The sequence below is a fragment of the Littorina saxatilis genome, linkage group LG15, assembly GCF_037325665.1.
Source record: "Littorina saxatilis isolate snail1 linkage group LG15, US_GU_Lsax_2.0, whole genome shotgun sequence".
NCBI lineage: Eukaryota > Metazoa > Mollusca > Gastropoda > Littorinimorpha > Littorinidae > Littorina > Littorina saxatilis.
Window position 1 is genome coordinate 40729086 of NC_090259.1, and position 21775 is coordinate 40750860.

At 42.0% G+C, this 21775-nt stretch overlaps 1 protein-coding gene across 1 annotated transcript in view; it reads right to left on the reverse strand.

Moving 5' to 3' along the window:
- Positions 1-2341: 2341 nt before the first annotated feature.
- The window catches only part of LOC138948329 (SCO-spondin-like), an 82443-nt gene continuing 63009 nt past the window's right edge, over positions 2342-21775 (reverse strand). Inside the window, exons 28-41 of the mRNA XM_070319839.1 lie at positions 20165-20221; positions 16472-16491; positions 15807-15995; positions 15015-15203; positions 13575-13763; positions 11946-12134; positions 10975-11163; positions 9172-9360; positions 7799-7987; positions 7224-7412; positions 6704-6895; positions 6003-6114; positions 4265-4399; positions 2342-2793 (exon numbers count right to left, since the gene is read on the reverse strand). Of these exons, the coding sequence (XP_070175940.1) occupies positions 2673-2793; positions 4265-4399; positions 6003-6114; positions 6704-6895; positions 7224-7412; positions 7799-7987; positions 9172-9360; positions 10975-11163; positions 11946-12134; positions 13575-13763; positions 15015-15203; positions 15807-15995; positions 16472-16491; positions 20165-20221 (2149 nt within the window). The 3' untranslated portion in view covers positions 2342-2672. The remainder of the gene's footprint in view (positions 2794-4264; positions 4400-6002; positions 6115-6703; positions 6896-7223; positions 7413-7798; positions 7988-9171; positions 9361-10974; positions 11164-11945; positions 12135-13574; positions 13764-15014; positions 15204-15806; positions 15996-16471; positions 16492-20164; positions 20222-21775) is intronic.

A 21775-nucleotide genomic window follows, 5' to 3' on the forward strand; every position in this document is an offset into this window, starting at 1 on the left:
AATATTCCCCGAGTTTCACGAGATTACACTGAAGCATGACGAGTGGTCATGCCAAATGAGCAATTTTGACATTGTAGCCACTAATAACGCATGCGTCACGTGCAGAGCTCACTTGTGGCAATGGACGAAAGGTCGACGACCAGATAAACATTTTCTGCAGTTTGGTGGATATCCTTGTAGCCATATAACTAAATTAACCAAATATTACAAGCTATGCGTTTCTTTTTTTGAACAGTATAAATGGAGATAAGTGGCATGAACCTTTTTTCTTACGTAAAATATAGTTTCCTGTGAGTTTGAGTAGTATGACTGCGCATGTGCAGTATTTTTGTATTGTGTGTGTTTGTGTGTGTGTGTGTGTGTGTGTGTGTGTGTGTGTGTTGCTTTCCTGGCACCTGTTTCTTGTCCCGATGTGATCTCACACCGCCCCGTTCCTGCATTCACTACTCCATCCACGTCCGAATTTCGTTCCGCTGCCAGACTTACCGATGTTACAGACGCTCCAGGGAGGGATGTCGGGTCGCTGCGGTGGGCTACACTCTGAAGATGACACTGCACTGCTGCCGAGTCACTTCGAAGGTGTTCAGTAGTGGTTCTGTCCCGAGCCAACGGACGCAGCTTACCTACTATGCCCCCTATTAACGACATTGACGGTTGAGTCGCGGAGCCAGACTGAGATAGCGTTACCCTCCAGAGAGCCGACCGCCACAACGTCCCTCCGTCACTGGGATCAGGGTCACCATGAGAGCTCCGGGCATGAAGGGCCACAAGAGCCAGGACAATGTATACTTTTGGATGATTAAAGAGACGAGGCAGTATGTTATTGTATTTAGGGGCGGGGACTTGGGTTGAGAAGAATTATTGGTGTGGTGTTTTGGTTGTTGATAGGGCGAGGGTTAGGTTGATGTTTTGTGAATTGCCAATGCTAATATAGGTCAAAAAAGACTGCGTACGTCTGCTTGTGTTTTTTGTCATGTGCTTTGATGGTGTTTTGTTTGTGTGTTTGTTTTGCATGGGTGTTTTTGTGGACTAAATGAGGAGTGAACATGGCATAATTTGCCTTTGTGCAAGTGACATATGTTTCTTTATCAGAATGTAAAATGTACATGACATAATAAGTGTTTTGCAAGTGACGTATGTTTTTATCAGAAAGTTAAGTGTACATGACATAATAAGTGTTTTGCAAGTGACGTATGTTTTTATCAGAAAGTTAAGTGTACATGACATAATAAGTGTTGTGAAAGTGACGTATGTTTTTATCAATGAGAATGCAAAGTGTACCACACATGATAAGTGTTGTGCGAGTGACGTATGTTTCTTTATCAGAATGTAAAGTATATATGACATTATAAGTGTTGTGCGAGTGACGTATGTTTCTTTATCAGAATGTAAAGTATACATGACATCATAAGTGTTGTGCGAGTGACGTATGTTTCTTTATCAGAATGTAAAGTATACATGACAGCATAAGTGTTGTGCGACTGACGTATGTTTCTTTATCAGAATGTAAAGTATACATGACATTATAAGTGTTGTGCGAGTGACGTATGTTTCTTTATCAGAATGTAAAGTATACATGACATCATAAGTGTTGTGCGAGTGACGTATGTTTCTTTATCAGAATGTAAAGTGTACATGACATAATAAGTGTTGTGCGAGTGACGTATGTTTCTTTATCAGAATGTAAAGTATACATGGACAGCATAAGTGTTGTGCGACTGACGTATGTTTCTTTATCAGAATGTAAAGTATACATGACATAATTTGCATTGTTAGTTATCGTGTGGTATGTGTCTGAGTGGAGAGATGCTCGTATTCAAAGTAAACTATGAGGCAGATATGTGATAGTTTACATGGTGTGTTTGTGTATATGCGTGTGCGTATTTATATGCGTGTGCGTGTGTGTATATGCGTGTGTGTTTGTGTGTATATGCGTGTGCGTGTTTGTGTGTTTATGCGCGCGCGTGTGTGTGTGTGTGTGTGTGTGTGTGTGTGTGTGTGTGTGTGTGTGTGTGTGTGTGTGTGTGTATTCATGTGCGTGAAGTGGTAAGTGTTGGTTAGAAGGTTGTTTTTTATGTTGTTGTTGTTGTTGTTGTTGTTGTTGTTTTTAAGGAGATTGTTTTCTTTGATCGATGTTTATATATGTGTGTGTTTGTTGTGTTTATTTGATCTCTTTCATTTTTCTGTTCTGTTTTAAGTTTTCCCCCTGTTTTCTCTTTTACTTCTATGAGATGTTTTGTTGTTTATTCTTAACGTATAAATCTGAGAACAAATCTGAAGGACATTTTTTTACAAAATAAATTACAGCCATCCACAACAGCACGCAAAATTAAAATCAAAATTAACATTTCATTTCTTTTATTTCCCTTATCAAGAAGAAATCAGTTCTTTTCCTTCTCTCGAACCCTTAAGCTTTCAGATCAGAAGAAAGATAGCGACACCCACAAATGATGTTTAAGTGAGGGCAGTCTGTCCTCTTGAAAAGAAAAGAAAAAAATCAGAAAAAATCCAAAATAAATAATCGATATTACGAAATGTTACACAGGTTTCGTTCGTTTTGTTATCCACATATAATGGGCAATTCAAGCCTATTTGGATGATGGATAGTCACACTTGATAATTCAGTTCTTGGTCCGTTAAACGCGCGGTCGTTGTCCATTAAGCGTTGATCACTAGCCGGATGCACAGTTAACAATGGAGGCAATGTTGCAGAGTCCAAGCGAGTTGTCGAACTTGGTGCCCGCTGCGCATGGGCGTCTAGTCTCACTTCCGCCGATGCACTGGAAGTAGTATCTGGCGAAGAGAATATGTCAGACATCAGTAGGTCAGTGTGAAATAGATGATGTTCAGAAATGACTTTTTCAAGCTTTTATGGGGAGTGGAAGAGTTATGTTATGTTATATGAAGTCTTATATATCGCGCGCGTATCTCCAGACTCGGACTCAAGGCGCAGGGATCTAGTTTATGAGCTGCTTTCCCTTGTATCCACACAAGCACTGAGGCAAGCCTACAATGTCTCGAGTGGCTTGCCTCAGTGTTTCAATGAAAAAGCCAGGAAAAACAGGGGAAAGCAACTTTTCTCGAACCCGAAATTCGTCTATTGTCTGACTCTAAGGTCATATAGCATTATGTGACCCTCCACCACGAAATGAGTCGCATATCACCTCGCGCGGTTCTGCGCTAGGCTTAATATAGGTCCGGGGAGTGTCTGGTAACAGTGTGAGGGTCACCTTAGTCACAGGCTTATAACTCAAACAGTTTTCGCTCTTTTCTAAAACGGTTTTCACCACTGGATAGACCGTAAAAAAACTCTTTAGGAAAATGTAAAAATATGAAAATCATGCAAAGGTGACATGCGACTCATTCCGTGGTGGAGGGTCACATATAAGAATATGAGCAATAGAACGCTGCAAGAAAAACAATTCTCAAAAGGACAATCCAACGTCGGAGGAAATTGTTCATTGTGAAGCTATCGCACGTGTTTAGATCTCGCCTCGCCTCGCCTCAGTTCTTTCCGAAAAAACGTCCACTGAGAAAGTTGAGAAAACACGGATGCGTTAGGTCGCCGGGGAGCAAAATGTTTAACTACAGTAACTCTCGTGCATTTTTGAGAGGGAACTGAGTTACAGAAAAGTTGTTTAAAGTAGATCTTGTGTAGAAAATATTAATGATATATATTTCTATTTTATGAAGAAATGTCAGTTAAAAAAGACCAATGAAGAAGGATGCTTCCCGCCAAAAAAAAAAGGGGGGGGGGAAGAAAATAAAAAGGTTGAAGCAGCCTGCATGCAACTGAGGTCAAAACAAACCCCCCAAAAAATCTCGGGCTAGCTTTATGAGGGCGGTGCCCACTCCTCTCCCTTGTCGCCTTTGCCTTCCCCTCCCCGTAAGAGGATCAGGTACCCATTTCCTGCAGGGGGGACTGGAGAGCGCTCGAAAAATGTGGATCAAACCCACCACCTCCAAAATGAGAGCTAATTAAGCGGTCAAACCACTGTGCCACTACGGCACACTAATACATAACAACTGGTGTTTGTTTGTTTGTTTGTTTGTTTTTTGGGGCCAATATAAATGCATTAAAAAGATAACAGTATTTGTTATTTAAAAATTTCGATTGTTCTTCATCAGCTGATTTCCAGCACTTCAACTCTTCGTGAATGTGTTCTTATTATTTTCTTTTTCTTTCAAATGAACAAAGGAGGAACTTTGCAAACCCATTCCAGCATCCATTTAGATATGACCCGGAAGTGATTATGACACTCACGTGCAGTCATCAGTGGGGTCAGCTCGGGTGGCGCCCTCTGTGCAAGATGCAGCGGGGGCGGGGGCGGGGGTGGAGTCGTCGGGTCTGTGGATGCAGTTCTTGGTGTCTTGGCTCCAAACCGTCTTCTTGGGGCATCTAGGAGAAAATAAAGTTCATCACCATCTTGGGAACATTTTAGGATAAGTCACAGCAACATTTCTTTGTTAGGTTCTGTCTAACATACATCACAGCAACATTTCTTTGTTTGGTTCTGTCTAAGATAAGTCACAGCACCATTTCTTTGTGATTTTGGTTCTGTCTAAGATAAGTCACAGCAACATTTCTTTGTTATTTTGGTTCTGTCTAAGATAAGTCACAGCAACATTTCTTTGTTGTTTTGGTTCTGTCTAAGATAAGTCACAGCAACATTTCTTTGCTTGGTTCTGTCTAAGATAAGTCACAGCAAACATTTCTGTATGTATTTCTGTCTACGATAAGTCACAGAAACATTTCTTTGTTTAGTTCTGTCTAAGATAAGTCACAGCAACATTTCTTTGTATGGTTCTGTCTAAGATAAGTCACAGCAACATTTCTTTGTTTGGTTCTGTCTAAGATAAGTCACAGCAACATTTCTTTGTTTGGTTCTGTCTAAGATAAGTCACAGCAACATTTCTTTGTTTGGTTCTGTCTTAGATAAGTCACAGCAACATTTCTGTGTTTGGTTCTGTCTAAGATAAGTCACAATAACATTTCTTTGTTATTTTGGTTCTGTCTAAGATAAGTCACAGCAACATTTCTGTGTATGGTTCTGTCTAAGATAAGTCACAGCAACATTTCTGTGTATGGTTCTGTCTAAGATAAGTCACAGCAACATTTCTGTGTATGGTTCTGTCTAAGATAAGTCACAGCAACATTTTTTTATTTGTTTCTGTCTAATATAAGTCACAGCAACATTTCTTTGTTTGGTTCTGTCTAAGATAAGTCACAGCAACATTTCTTTGTTTGGTTCTGTCTGAGATAAGTCACAGCAACATTTCTTTGTTTGGTTCTGTCTAAGATAAGTCACAGCAACATTTCTTTGTATGGTTCTGTCTAAGATAAGTCACAGCAACATTTCTTTGTTTGGTTCTGTCTAAGATAAGTCACAGCAACATTTCTTTGTTTGGTTCTGTCTAGGATAAGTCACAGCAACATTTCTTTATTTGTTTCTGTCTAATATAAGTAAGATTTCTTTATTTTTTTCTGTCTAATATAAATCACAGCAACCTTTCTGTATTAGTGTCAGTCATGTCTCTTGTTTCTCCACTTTTAAGGCTGTGAGGTGGAGGCTCTTGTGAATCTGTTGTTTTGTCCTGAATTAAACGTTCTTAAAAGTTAAACTTTCTTGTTTGTTTGCTTTTTTGCAAAGATAAAAATGTTTCTTGTAGTGTATGTAGATGGCTCGATTACTTTGTTGATGAAGGGTGTTATTGCCTGTAATCACTTGAAATATACTTCTACATTGGTGCAAGAGGTAAGTAAAAAGAATTCCCTCTCTTTGTCTCTGTCTCTCTGCCTCTCTTGCCTCTCTGTGTCACTCTGCCTCTCTGTCACACACACACACACACAGGCACACACATACACACACACACACACACACACAAAAACACACACACACACACACGCGCACGCACACACATATACACACACATACACACACACACACACACACACACACACACACACACACACACACACACACACACACACACAGACTCACTTCATGAGCAGAGCCTTGGTGCTGACACTGTTGTTCTGACCCTGCTGACAGCGGTAGTAGTAGTGCTGATCCCCAGCCTCGATGTACGTGTCCGCGCCCACAGGGCACCGGTCTGAAAAGAACAAACAGTGGAACCCTATCTTAAGACCTCCAAATGTTGACAAAATCAGGTCTTAAAAGTGAGGGCGTCTTAAAATGGAGGTAAGTGTACAGAGGTTATGAACAGAAATCTGAGAAAGGAGGGTCTTAAAAAGGAGGGGGTCTTAACTTCGGGGGTCTTAACTTCGGGGGTCTTAAATTCGGGGGTCTTAACTTCGGGGGTCTTAACTTCGGGGGTCTTAATTTCGGGGGTCTTAAAAGGGGGTTTCCATTGTACAGTGAAATGCACCTTTAAAAAATCGATTGAACGACACCTCACCCCACCACTTTTTTAAGATCTTGCTCTCCTGATTTTCTGGTTGTATTCTCTGTACGTTTATTTCCATCTTCAACTTTCTGCTTTTAAAGACTTGATTTATTTTCAGACTTCTGGAGGTTTTTACTTTTTTTTTCCTTCTTCTTCTTCTTCTTCTTCTTCTTCTTCTTCTTCTTCTTCTTCTTCTTCTTCTTCTTCTTCTTATTTTTGTTTGCCGGGAGGGGGGTGTAATCTTAGTTGAGAAGAGACATACAGACAGGCAGACAGTTTGACAGCCTTATCATACCTCCACAGTCGTCAGTATTGCAGGCAACAGTTTGGTTCTGTCGATCCTCTCCTGCGCATGCGCGGCCGCCATAGCGAGGGGCAGGATTGGTGCAGGAGCGGTCACGTGTCTGGTCCTTCTCTCCACTTCCGCACAGCACCGTGCACTTAGTGGTGCTGTCCCAGTCGCTCCAGTCCGTCCAGACTCCGTCGACTGAAAACACAGAAACAAACATGTCGCGTCAAGCGAGGTCAAACTATTTAGGTGATGTGTCGCTCTAAAACTAAAAGATCGACACTGAAAATCTAGGATCAGTCGTCGTCGAAACTACAAACACCTGGTTAGCCAAAACCCGTTAACCGAGACAGGTAGAGCTTGTTTCGGCGAAGTATGTCAACATGAGACATATTTTGCACAAACCAATGTTTATAAAGATCTGTCCGGTAGTTTTCCTGGAATTGCTCTGCACACATACACATACACACACACATTTATATTTTACTGGAATGGAGTCACTATTTGCTTTCCATAGTTTACTTACTGGGACAAGGATGGGTGTTGCAGCTGTGGGTGGTCTGCATACTGCTCGAACCGGAACAGGAAGTGCCGCCATGGGCAGGAGCGGGGTTGGTGCACGTGCGCACATGAGTGGCGATCTCGTTTCCGGTTCCACATGACTTGCTGCAAGCTGTACGGGACTGCTCGGCAAAGTCCGTCCATCCACCGTTAACTGAAAACGATCACGTGACTTCACTGTTCAGTGCTGAACACATTGACACCCGAAACTCAAGAGATTAGCAAGCTACAACCCCTGTCTTATATCCAACATGGCCGTAGTTTCCACCCGTTTCCACAGCAACGGTGTACTCAACGAAACTTTCCGTAGGAATGTCGTTTGCAAGAACATACACACAGTCGAGGGTGCATACATCAGTTGTTCAAGTCTTCAAACTTTGAGATATTTACAAGGAAAGTACCAGACACTTTTGCTTTTGCTTTGCTTAACATTCATCATTGAACAACACCAACATGTTGAACATCAACAATAACTGAGAACTTTGACACCTTTTATTTTTACCGGTGAAGAGTCAGTTTTGGCCTTCCATAGTCACTTACTGGGACAAGGATGGGTGTTGCAGCTGAGGGTATCCTGTTTACTGCTCGAACCGGAACAGGAAGTGCCCCCATAGGCAGGAGCTGGGCTGGTGCACGTGCGCACACTGGTGGCGATCTGGCTTCCGTTTCCGCATGACTTGGTGCAAGCTGTACGGGACTGCTCGGCATAGTCCGTCCATCCACCGTTAACTGAAAACGATCACGTGACTTCACTGTTCAGTGCTTAACCCATTGACACCCGAAACTCAAGAGATCGGCGAGTTACAACACTCCTCTTATATTTATCACTTATAAGATAAAATAAAACACAATTTTTCTTTTTATTAAAAGGTAAATACATCTAAGACTTTTTTCAATATTTTGGGGGGTCTATTTTTCCTTGATACAGCCTTAAATATACCACTAAGTGAAAACAAATTGTATGCAAAAGTGTTTGTTCAAGGGAGACAATTTGAAGCCTTTTTTTTAAACAGTAAATTGTATATTAATATCCTCCGAAAAGGAAAATAAATCATGTAAACAGGTCTTTTCACACGTTGTCTACCTAAGTATGTTGATTGCATTGCTTTAAAATAGAGAGAAAAAAATCTGAATTGTTCACAAATAACATTTGATGGAGGCAATTTATATTAAATGCACAGTTCTTCTATGCTTAAACTGGCTAGGCATCTACATGGGGCAAGGCCAGCCCTTCACTTGGAGACACACAAAGAATCAACAGCCTGCATGCGTTCTGTGCAGAGTGTGACGTTTTGGATGAATCGATTTTTCAGACTAACGATAGTATCGTTTTAACTTAAAAGAAAGGAAGACCGGCACGGTGGCCTAGTGGTAAGGCGTCCGCCCCGTGATCGGGAGGTCGTGGGTTCGAGCCCCGGCCGGGTCATACCTAAGACTTTACAATTGGCAATCTAGTGGCTGATCCGCCTGGCGTCTGGCATTATGGGGTTAGTGCTAGTTGGTCCGGTGTCAGAATAATGTGACTGGGTGAGACATGAAGCCTGTGCTGCGACTTCTGTCTTGTGTGTGGCGCACGTTATATGTCAAAGCAGCACCGCCCTGATATGGCCCTTCGTCAAGTGGTCGGCTGGGCGTTAAGCAAACAAACAAACAAAAAACTTAAAGGAAATGGCGTTTGTACAACATTCAAGTGGAAATCATTGCTGTCACCGAAACCGGTTATTTTGTAACAAGAATTTAAAATAGGACAAAGAAAACAACAGTCACGGAAACGCCGTTCACATATTGTAAATATAACAATCGTTTTACGGGAGACGAAGGGTGGCGTTAACATCAACTATTTTTCAGAACTTTAAAGCCTTTTTTTATTTTACCGATGAAGAATCAGTTTTGGCCTTCCATAGATTACTCACTGGGACAAGGATGGGTGTTGCAGCTGACGGTATCCTGCTTACTGCTCGAACCGGAACAGGAACGGCCGCCATGGGCAGGAGCTGGATTGGTGCACGTGCGCACACTGGTGGCGATCTGGCTTCCGGTTCCGCATGACTTGGTGCAAGCTGTACGGGACTGCTCGGCATAGTCCGTCCATCCACCGTTAACTGAAAACGATCGCGTGACTTGACTGGTCAGTGCTAAGCACATTGACACACAAAACTCAAGAGATTAGCAAGTTGCAACCCTCCTCATATATCAAACATGGCCGTCATTTACACCCGTTTCCACAGCAACGGTGTACTCGACCAAACTTTTCGTAGGAATCTCGTTCGCAAGAACAGACACACATGATGCATACATGAGTTGTTCAAATCTTCAAATTAAAAATAAATTCTTAATTATTTTTAGTGCTACGTGCATCAAATGCAAAGTGTTTCTTGTTTAAACGGGCTAGGCATCGACATGCGGTAAGGCCACCCCTCCACTTGGAGACACACACATAATTAACAGCCTGTGTGCTTTATGTGCAGAGTGGGACGTTTTTGATAAATTGATGTTGCAGGCTAATGATAGTTTGTTTGTTTTTTAAGGAAATGGCGTTAAAGGCACAGTACGCCTCCCGTAAACCATCACAGATACTGTCAGGGTTTTACACACAGTACAAACACCCCGTCATTTACACATTCACCGCTTCTGAACATCCTAAGTGCCCTACGTAAAGAGCGAGCAATTTTCAAAGAATTAATTTTGCGGATTGTCTGATAACAAAATCGGACGGTGCGTTTTGGCGCTAGATCTAACTTTTAAAATCTAAATAATAAATTGACAGCTTGTTACACAAACATTCTTAAATCATAAAAGAATTCTTTTTTCAGCAAGACAAGATCAGTACAATTCGAAGTTTTGAAAGTTTGAAAAAAGAAAAGCCCGGATGCAGGGTCACGCAAGGTCGTGGCTCTCGTAGCAGACGACTGTAATGCCTATCGCCAGTTCCTCTGCACAGTCAAAAGCCATCGCTAGAGTTCGTGTGAATCACAGCCGTTTGGTGCCTTTAGATTCAGAGGTACACAATAACGTGCTATTGCAGATAAGCTTACAGCGAGTCGCATTGGGAATCACAAACTGACGACTACATTGTGAAAAAAAAGGAAACTGGATCACATGGGTTCACGATGGCTCAGGGGTAAGATAAACCACACAAAAATAAATTCTTTGAAAATTGCTCGCTCTTTACGGAGGGCACCTAAGATGTTCTCAAGCGGTGAGTGTTTAAATTAAAGGGTGTTTGTACTGTGTGTAAAAGCCTGACAGTATCTGTGATGGTTCACATGTAAGTGCATCAGATATTTAATGATATTTTTTGGAAATGTGTCAAAATTGGGTGTGTTGAAAGAGTTAAGTAAGTTGTATAACATGCAAGTGGATATCATTACTGACACCGAAACTTGTCATTTTGTTAAAAGAAATTAAAAATATGACAAACAAAACAAATGCAACAGTCACAGCGGGTATGAAACGCTGTTATAACATTGTATAAATAACAATCGGTCACGCCAAATATCCACCCGTTTGTTTGACCCGGCCGTTGCCGATATCAGTTTCCGTACTATGAGATTGTTACCAGTAAAGTACAAGACATTTTTGCTTTAGCTTTGCTTGACATTCATAATTGAACAACACCAACAAGTTCAACATCAACAATATTTGAGAGCTTACACCCTTTTTTATTTAATATTTACCGGTGTAGAGTCAGTTTTGGCCTTCCATAGTTTACTCACTGGGACAAGGATGGGTGTTGCAGCTGAGGGTATCCTGTTTACTGCTCGAACCGGAACAGGAACGGCCGCCATGGGCAGGAGCTGGGCTGGTGCACGTGCGCACACTGGTGGCGATCTGGCTTCCGTTTCCGCATGACTTGGTGCAAGCTGTACGGGACTGCTCGGCAAAGTCCGTCCATCCACCGTTAACTGAAAACGATCACGTGACTTCACTATTCAGTGCTTAACCCATTGACACCCGAAACTCAAAAGATCGGCAAGTTACAACATTCCTCTTATATCCAACATGGCCGTAACTTACTCCCGTTTCCACAGCAACGGTGTTCTCGACGAAAGGTTCCGTAGAAATCTCGTTTGCAAGAACATACACACACTTGAACCATGATGGTAGCCATCCATTTCGCTCCATTTTCATTTCGCCCCATTTCCAATTCCCTTTTGCCCCAAGCTATATCGCCCCAGAGTCACTTCGCCCCATTTTTGCCCCACTTCGCTCCATTTTCCTGGTGACATTTCTCCCCATTTTCGCCCCATTTTGTGTGTGACATTTGATATTGATGGGGGTTTTGTTTACGATGGTGCATATACATGTGTTGTTCAACTCTTCAAATACAAATAAAATAATATGTTACGTGCTAAGTGCCATAAATGCACAGTTCTTCGTGTTTTAACTGGCTAGACATCTACATGGGGCAAGGCCAGCCCTCCACTTGGAGACACACAAACAATCAACAGCCTTCATGCGCTCTGTGCAGAGTGTGGCGTTTTGGATGAATCGATTTTTCAGACTAACAATAGTATTTTTTAAGGAAATTGCGTTAGTAATTTGTAATTTTTGGTTTAACTTTGCTTAAAATTCATCATTGAACAACATCAACAAGTTCAACATCAACAATGATTGCGAACTTTGACACATTTTTTTTTAATTTTCCCGGTGAAGAGTCAGTTTTGGCCTTTCATAGATTACTCACTGGGACAAGGATGGGTGTTGCAGCTGACGGTATCCTGCTTACTGCCCGAACCGGAACAGGAACGGCCGCCATGGGCAGGAGCTGGGTTGGTGCAACTGCGCACACTGGTGGCGATCTGGCTTCCGGTTCCGCATGACTTGGTGCAAGCTGTACGGGACTGCTCGGCATAGTCCGTCCATCCACCGTTAACTGAAAATGATCGCGTGACTTCACTGGTCAGTGCTAAACACATTGACACCCAAAACTCAAGTTATAACACTCCTCGTATATCCATATTCATGGCCGCCATTTACACCCGTTTCCACAGCAACGATGTACTCGAAGAAACTTTCCGTACAAAAGTTCGTTTGCAAGAACGTACACACACTAATGACGGTGCATACCTGAGTTGTTCAAGTTTTCAAATAACGATAAAATCATATGCATACTCTTTAAAAAAAAGTTAGGGACCGGTCATGAAATGTTCCCAATCTAGAAAATATTCGCCAAAAAATAAGGGTTTGACAATTTGATTGAAACGTCACTTTTTGAGTTAACAAAAGGGCAGTGAGTCTTGCTCTAGGAAACATTTTGGCAGGCAGTGTTACTGTGTCATGCTAAAAAAGCGGAAAAGTGATGTTTTCTTTAGAAAGGGGTCAGTTTTCAAAGTCCTATGAAATCGGTGCAAGACATGCCAAGCCAAAAACCAGTAATGCACGTGCTACAACAGGGTTCCAGTTACAAACTGAGCTCACAAATTTGTGTTTGTAAAATGACACACTGACAAAATAATGCAATGAAACAGCATGCCCCTATCGTGAAAAGGGAGCGACTTGGATTAAGCAAGGGCAGTTTGATGGCTACAAGATGTTGCTTCTCCCTAGTAAGTGGTTCAGAGTGTTGCAGTGTCTCATTTCAACATCATCGGACTGAAGGAATGGCTTCAAGCAATTGGCAGAGTACAGTCCCTAAAAAAAAGTTAGGGACCGGTCATGAAATGTTATGGTTAGCCTACAGTCACTTCAACACTTCATCCAAATGTCGAAATGAAGGTCATGCAGCAAACAAAGTTACTCAAAAATCAGCAGGCATCGACCATGAGCTGCCACCTCACACTGTTTGTTTGTTTGTTTGTTTGTTTGTTTGTTTGTTTGTTTGTTTGTTTGTTTGTTTGCTTGACGCCCAGTCACCACGAAGGGTGATATCAGGGCAGAGCTGCTTTGACATTTAACGTGCGCCACACTGTGACACAAGACAGAAGTCGCAGCACAGGCTTCATGTCTCACCCAGTCACATTATTCTGACACCGGACCAACCAGTCCTAGCACTAACCCCATAATGCCAGACGCCAGGCGGAGCAGCCACTAGATTGCCAATTTTAAAGTCTTAGGTATGACCCGGCCGGGGTTCGAACCCACGACCTCCCGCTCACTGGGCGGACGCCTTACCACTAGGCCACCGTGTTGCGGTCCCACACACTGTTGTCAGTAATCAAAGTGTTACAAACAGCTTACACCCTTTCAACTTCAGTGAAAGACACCCAGTCAGCAAAATAACAAGTTGAACACCAACAATAATTGAGAGCTTTAACTTCTTTTTTTTAAATGTTACCGGTGATGTGTCAGTTTTGGCCTTCCATAGATTACTCACTAGGACAAGGATGGGTGTTGCAGCTGAGGGTATCCTGCTTACTGCCCGAACCGGAACAGGAACGGCCGCCATGGGCAGGAGCGGGGTTGGTGCAACTGCGCACACTGGTGGCGATCTGGCTTCCGGTTCCGCATGACTTGGTGCAAGGTGTACGGGACCGCTCGGCATAGTTCGACCATCCACCGTTAACTGAAAATGACCACATGACATCACCGGGCGATGCTTAAAGCCGAACATTCGACTCCAGGGAACAAAACCTTATTAAAGTAAAAGCTCATGTGCAGAGCTAAATTTAGTGTTGTTATCGACAACGGATGTCGTGCTCGTATACCAGTCGATGGTGGCATTTTAATGAATACTGTAACCGACTAAACTAACCCACAGGTCTCTTCTTGACCCTCTTTTTTTTTCTTCTTTTTTTTTTTTTTTTTTTTAGACGGAAGGTCGTGGCTTCAAATCCTGGCCGCGGCCGCGTGGTTGGGTAAGGGTGGAGATTTTTCCGATCTCCCAGGACGGTCAACTTATGTGCAGACCTGCTAGTGCCTTATCTCCCTTCGTGTGTACACGCAAGCACAAGACCAAGTGCGTACGGAAAAGATCCTGTAATCCATGTTAGAGTGAGCTGGGTTATAGAAACACGAAAATACCCAGCATGCTTTCCCCGAAAGCGGCGTATGGCTCCCCAAATGGCGGGATAAAAACGGCCATACACGCAAACTGAACCCACTCGTGCGAAAACATGAGTGAACCTGGGAGTTTCAGCCCATGAACGAAGAAGAAGAAGAAATGAATACTGAAACCGAATAAACTAACTGAGAGGTCTCTTCTTGACGCTCTCTTCCAAACTGAAATCTCAGGCTTCAAAAGAGATACAATGTTCGAGGAGATATCATTACGCGAACAATGGCTTCATGCAGATAAAATAACACAGGCGAAAGCATGAGGGAAGCAACTCTGATATCAATCATTTGTCATTATTTCAAAAAAAGCAACTACATGAGTAATGTCTTCCTCACCTTAAACTAGAGTTTAGACGAAACAATCAAACACAGCACGTGCGGGGGTATTGCTAAGACTTTTCAAGCTATCTATAGTGTCATCCTATTCCTATACTGAATAATGTTCGACAGATCTGTAAATATGACATCAATTTTTTTTTAACTATGTGAAAAAAGGTTCGGCGTTTAGTGGAATCCTAAGCCAATCCCCACTTTTGCGATATAAAGCCTCCTGGTAGAAAGTACCAATACAGAGTCACTTTTTTTTTTTTAGATTGTTACCAGTAAAGTACCGGACATTTTGGGTTCAGCTTTGCTTAATGTTCATCACTGAACAACACCACCAAGTTCAACATCAACAATAACTGAGAGCTTTAACACCTTTCCTATATTTGAGATTTACCGGTGTACAGCCACTTTTGGCCTTCCATACTTTACTTACCGGGACACAGCTGGGTGTTGCAGCGGAGGGTCTGCTGCGTTCTGCTCGAACCGTAACAAGAACGGCCGCCATAGGCAGGGGATGGGTTGGTGCACGTGCGCACGTTGGTGATGATCTGGCTTCCGGTTCCGCATGACTTGGTGCAAGCTGTACGGGACTGCTGGGTCCATGCCGACCATCCACCGTTCACTGGAAATGATCACGTGACTTTGCTGTACATGCAGGGCTTAACGGTACAGTCACACAGAGTAAAGGGTGACCTCCCTTAACTGCTTATGGCGTTGGTTTTCTCGCAATTTTGCCCAATACGTAATCATATCTCTAATTTCTTTCTGAAATTAAGTGCAATTTCGGATTTTGTTAGCAAAGCTCACATTCTGAATTTCAATGTTGTTGCGCCAACAATTAAGAGCAGCTGATAATACTTCTAAATTAATGTGTTTTCACCCTTCACAGAAAGTTCCATGGGAATCAGATAAAGATTGTCTTACACGAAAAGAGCATACCATTGTTCCATTTAATCCCAAGAGACTGCCTGGTATGAGCTTCCCAGCTCGGAACCCGGGTAGTTCTCAGCAAAAAAAACCAGAATGGACCTTTTCAGGTTCAGCTTTCTTTGGAAGAATGCAGACAGACAGACAGACAGACAGAAAGGCAGACAGACAGACAGACAGACAGACAGACAGACAGGCAGGCAGACAGACAGGCAGAAAGACAGACAGACAGACAGGCAGACAGACAGACAGACAGACAGAAAGGCAGACAGACAGATTATACAGGAAATGCACTGACCGGGGCAGCGCTGGGTGTTACAGCTGGCAGAGACCCGCATGGAAGTCTGACCGGAACACTGCCTGCCGCCATTGGAAGGACGCGGGTTGGTGCACGTGCGCGTCTTGGTGATGATCTGGCTTCCGGTTCCGCATTGCCTGCTGCACCCCGTGCGTGACTGCTCTGTCCAGCCTGACCACCCACCGTGTACTGCAAAAAAAATTAAAAAAATAATAATAAATAAATAAAATTAAATACATAAATCAATCTATTTTTGTAACAATTCCTTTTGTTTGTTACATTGAATGCGCAAAAACATGCACTCGTTTGTAGTCTCAGCCCGTGATTTTAGTCAAACTCTAACGGTTAACGTCACACGGCTCAAAAAAAATCCAGGGTTTAATCAATAAAGTTACTTTCTTACCTTGATTTATTTTGTTTCATTTTGTGTGTGTAGAGGGAGGAAGGTGAGTGCGTGCGTGTTTGAGTGTGAGCTTGTGTGTTTGTGTATGTTTGTGTGTGTGTGTGTGTGTGTGTGTGTGCGTGTGTGCGCGTGTATGTGTGCGTTGTGTGTGTGTGTGTGTGTGTGTGTGTGTGTGTGTGGGTGTGTGTGTGTGTGTTTGGGTGCGTGCGTGTTTGCGGGTTGGTAAGTTAGCTTGCCAGTCTGTTCAGACAATCCTACTTACCGCAGGATTTGTAGGCTGTGCTGGAAAGAAGAAGAAAAATAAAAAAAATCATTAAAACTCAAACTTATTTCATTTGCTCGTCTACTCAATTTTTACTTTAATCATATCTATCCCTCATTTTGTCTACCACTGTGCCAAACACTGATGAGCTTTCAGGGTCTATCCCTCATTTTGTCTACCACTGATTCCAAACACTGATGAGCTTTCAGGGTCTATCCCTCATTTTGTCTACCACTGATTCCAAACACTGATGAGCTTTCAGGGTCTATCCCTTATTTTGTCTACCACTGTGCCAAACACTGATGAGCTTTCAGGGTCTATCCCTCATTTTGTCTACCACTGTGCCAAACACTGATGAGCTTTCAGGGTCTATCCCTCATTTTGTCTACCACTGTGCCAAACACTGATGAGCTTTCAGGGTCTATCCCTCATTTTGTCTACCACTGTGCCAAACACTGATGAGCTTTCAGGGTCTATCCCTCATTTTGTCTACCACTGTGCCAAACACTAATGAGCTTTCAGGGTCTATCCCTCATTTTGTCTACCACTGTGCCAAACACTGATGAGCTTTCAGGGTCTATCCCTCATTTTGTCTACCACTGTGCCAAACACTGATGAGCTTTCAGGGTCTATCCCTCATTTTGTCTACCACTGTGCCAAACACTGATGAGCTTTCAGGGTCTATCCCTCATTTTGTCTACCACTGTACCAAACACTGATGAGCTTTCAGGGTCTATCCCTTATTTTGTCTACCACTGTGCCAAACACTGATGAGCTTTCAGGGTCTATCCCTCATTTTGTCTACCACTGTGCCAAACACTGATGAGCTTTCAGGGTCTATCCCTCATTTTGTCTACCACTGTGCCAAACACTGATGAGCTTTCAGGGTCTATCCCTCATTTTGTCTACCACTGTGCCAAACACTGATGAGCTTTCAGGGTCTATCCCTCATTTTGTCTACCACTGTGCCAAACACTGATGAGCTTTCAGGGTCTATCCCTCATTTTGTCTACCACTGTGCCAAACACTGATGAGCTTTCAGGGTCTATCCCTCATTTTGTCTACCACTGTACCAAACACTGATGAGCTTTCAGGGTCTATCCCTCATTTTGTCTACCACTATGCCAAACACTGATGAGCTTTCAGGGTCTATCCCTCATAGCTCATTGTGTCTACCACTGATTCCAAACACTGATGAGCTTTCAGGGTCTATCCCTCATTTTGTCTACCACTGTGCCAAACGCTGATGAGCTTTCAGGGTCTATCCCTCATTTTGTCTACCACAGATTCCAAACACTGATGAGCTTTCAGGGTCTATCCCTTATTTTGTCTACCACTGTGCCAAACACTGATGAGCTTTCAGGGTCTATCCCTCATTGTGTCTACCACTGATTCCAAACACTGATGAGCTTTCAGGGTCTATCCCTTATTTTGTCTACCACTGTGCCAAACACTGATGAGCTTTCAGGGTCTATCCCTCATTTTGTCTACCACTGTGCCAAACACTGATGAGCTTTCAGGGTCTATCCCTCATTTTGTCTACCACTGATTCCAAACACTGATGAGCTTTCAGGGTCTATCCCTCATTTTGTCTACCACTGTGCCAAACACTGATGAGCTTTCAGGGTCTATCCCTCATTTTGTCTACCACTGATTCCAAACACTGATGAGCTTTCAGGGTCTATCCCTTATTGTGTCTACCACTGATTCCAAACACTGATGAGCTTTCAGGGTCTATCCCTCATTTTGTCTACCACTGATTCCAAACACTGATGAGCTTTCAGGGTCTATCCCTTATTGTGTCTACCACTGATTCCAAACACTGATGAGCTTTCAGGGTCTATCCCTTGTTGTGTCTACCACTGATTCTAAACACTGTGCATAATATTGTCAAGGTAGCTAGAACAAAGACGATTAAAGCTAATTTATCCCCCCCTCTGCTTCTTTCTCTCTGTAAACTTGTAGGGCTAGTTATTTTTCGGTAACTTACCCAACAACCAAAATCACTTACCCAACAACGGGCCTGAATCCTCGATAGCTCATGGGTAGAGACTGTACACATTGTGGATCTACTTTTTGCGACTCAAAAGTTCAGAACACTCTAATGTACAAAATATACATTTCTGGAGCAAACAATACAACCATACCGCATTTAAACCAGCAACTACATACTTGAACACATGAATCTCCATGTAAAATCCATGAGTTTGGTTGTTTTCTGAATTCAGATCTGCCGTGCACAATCGTTTATCGCTAGCAAGATTCCAAGGAAAAGTAACTCTCATACTTTGTCTAGCGACACGAGTAGTTCCCCTTCCAGATTTCGGCTGCACCGACAAGACTGCAATCCGACGGTCAGTTTTCAACAATATTTCATTTTATAAACAGATCACACGCAATCAATTGCAAACATTTAATCAACTTAAAGAACATGCAGCGGTTTCATACACTATTTTGCCCCAGAAAACTAAACTTCATACAGTTTTTAACGTTGGAACACGGGTGTAAAACTTCGTCTGCTAGTCACATTCGAAGAAAGAACATTTCCTGAGCGATACCAAAACATGAACAGAACACACACTATCTGCCTTTACCGCCACAGCAGAATGACAACATAACTGTGTACTTGATTTTAGTTCAAAACATGGAAACTGACAAGAAGTGTTAACAAAATTGAATGATTTGCACGGAACTATACAACCGCGCATTAATCGATCGCCTGCGCAGGTAGACTGGTTGGGTGAATATGATTCGATCAAACTTTCGCACAAAAACTCCTCTTTTCTTTGAATAACTGAAGAAAGGAGGGATAAAGAGGTTACATACCTCGTCTCAGTGATTATCAAAAATAATGGTCTCAGTTCGCGGTCATGAAAAAGCTCGCTGAAGCTCGCATTTTTCATGATCCGCTAACTTCGACCATTATTTTTGATAATCACTGAGACTCGGCATGTAACCTCTACATCTGTATTAAGCTAATGTTGCAGTAAAAAAAAACCTTTGAAGCAAGAAACTTAGACACGAGAGTTACATAGCTTTGATCATGCATATTGTCAGACTCGAAAGCAATTCTAAGAACTCAAGTCCAGAGATGATTCACTTGTAAACTGTATGCATACATGTACTTTTCTGCAATTTACAAATTCGCATTAAAACGTTTCAGTAAACTGACTTATTGATTAAAACATTTCGTCGCGATATAACCTTCGTGGTTGAAAACGACGTTAAACACCAAATAAAGAAAGAAAGAATTAAAACATTAACAAACGTGTATTTCAACTGAATCCAGTAACCCGTAATTCCTTCCAGACATTAACTGCGGGGTGCAAAGAATATTCAGTGCATTTTGTAATTACCTATGTAATAAAGTATTTGTTCTTGTTCATGTTCTTGGGCAGGACTGTGCGCTTAATTATGCTTAGGCAAAAAAAAATAGGTCTGTTTACGGTAACATAGGCCCAAAAAATAGGGTCGGTAGGTCGGGAATTTTTTTTTTTTTTTTTTTCCCCAAAAAACCATATTTTTACGTTATTTTGCAAAAAAAAACCAAAAGATTTTGATTTTTTTTTTCCCCCAAATGCCAAAAAAAAAGTCTAGGGTCGCGCGAAAAAAATAGGGTCGGTCGGGTTACCGTAAACAGACCTATTTTTTTTTTTGTTGGCCTTACTAATCAGAAATGTGGATCACACTTACTAAGAACACCTTCGCCAATTCCAGAAGCCACAGCTTCTGGTACTTCTGTAACTGCATCTATTGGAAAGAAAACAGAAATTGCAAGCTTGTTTAGATGTGAGAAACAAAGGGGACTTAGCGCTCTAAATGCTTACGACATGTGCAATAAATTGAAAGTTCTGCGGAACAAAACACCTGGCGCCTGAGAGAATAACAAGCAATGAAATGAAACACGACTTTCATCCTGAAAATTGTTTAAACTTCTTTAATCAATCAATCAATGAGGCTTATATCGCGCATATTCCGTGGGTAGAGTTCTAGGCGCTCAGCAGTGATGCCGTGTGAGATGAAATTTTATACGGCCAGTAGATTGCAGCCATGTCGGCGCATATTTACTTTTCACGGCCTTATTCCAAGTCACACGGGTATAGGTAGACAATTATTAACTGTGCCTAAGCAATTTTGCCAGGAAAGACCCTTTTGTCAATCGTGGGATCTTTAACGTGCACACCCAATGTAGTATACACGGGGGGTGGTTCGGACACCGAAGAGAGTCTGCACACAAAGTTGACTCTGTGAAATAAATTTCCGCCGAACCTGGGATCGAACTCGCGCTGACAGCGGCCAACTGAATACAAATCCAGCGCGCTACCAACTGAGCTATATCCCCGCCCCTAGAAAAAATTATAGTAAATGTTTATTTTGTTGTTCGCTGTTATTGCTGCTGCTGCTGCTGTTGCTGTTGTTGTTGTTGTTGTTGTTCTTGTTCTTGTTCTTGTTCTTTTTTTTCTCTTTTTGTGTGTTTAGTTGTTGTTGTTGTAATTTGAATCGTCCAAGGAGACTCATGATTCAGCGTGGCTGTTGCTTTAGGTTTCGTGTCCATATTTAAAGTGCTTATATATTCGTCCCTATGTTGTATGATCTTGTTTTAAGGCCAAAAAAAAAATAGGTCTGTTTACGGTAACATAGGCCAAAAAAATAGGGTCGGTAGGTCGGGATTTTTTTATTTTATTTTTTTTTCCAAAAAACCATATTTTTACGTTATTTTGCCAAAAAAACAAGATTTTTTTTTTTTTTTTTTTTTTTTCCCCAAATGCCAAAAAAAAGTCTAGGGTCGCGCGAAAAAACTAGGGTCGGTCGGGTTACCGTAAACAGACCTATTTTTTTTTGGCCTAAAACAAAAGTTACACAATCGTGCTTGCACACCTGACATTTCTTGTTTGATAACACCTGACATTTCTTGTTTGATAACACCTGACATTTCTTGTTTGATAACAGCTGACATTTCTTGTTTGATAACACCTGACATTTCTTGTTTGATAACACCTGACATTTCTTGTTTGATAACACCTGACATTTCTTGTTTGATAACACCTGACATTTCTTGTTTGATAACACCTGACATTTCTTGTTTGATAACACCTGACATTTCTTGTTTGATAACACCTGACATTTCTTGTTTGATAACACCTGACATTTCTTGTTTGATAACACCTGACATTTCTTGTTTGATAACACCTGACATTTCTTGTTTGATAACACCTGACATTTCTTGTTTGATAACAGCTGACATTTCTTGTTTGATAACACCTGACATTTCTTGTTTGATAACAGCTGACATTTCTTGTTTGA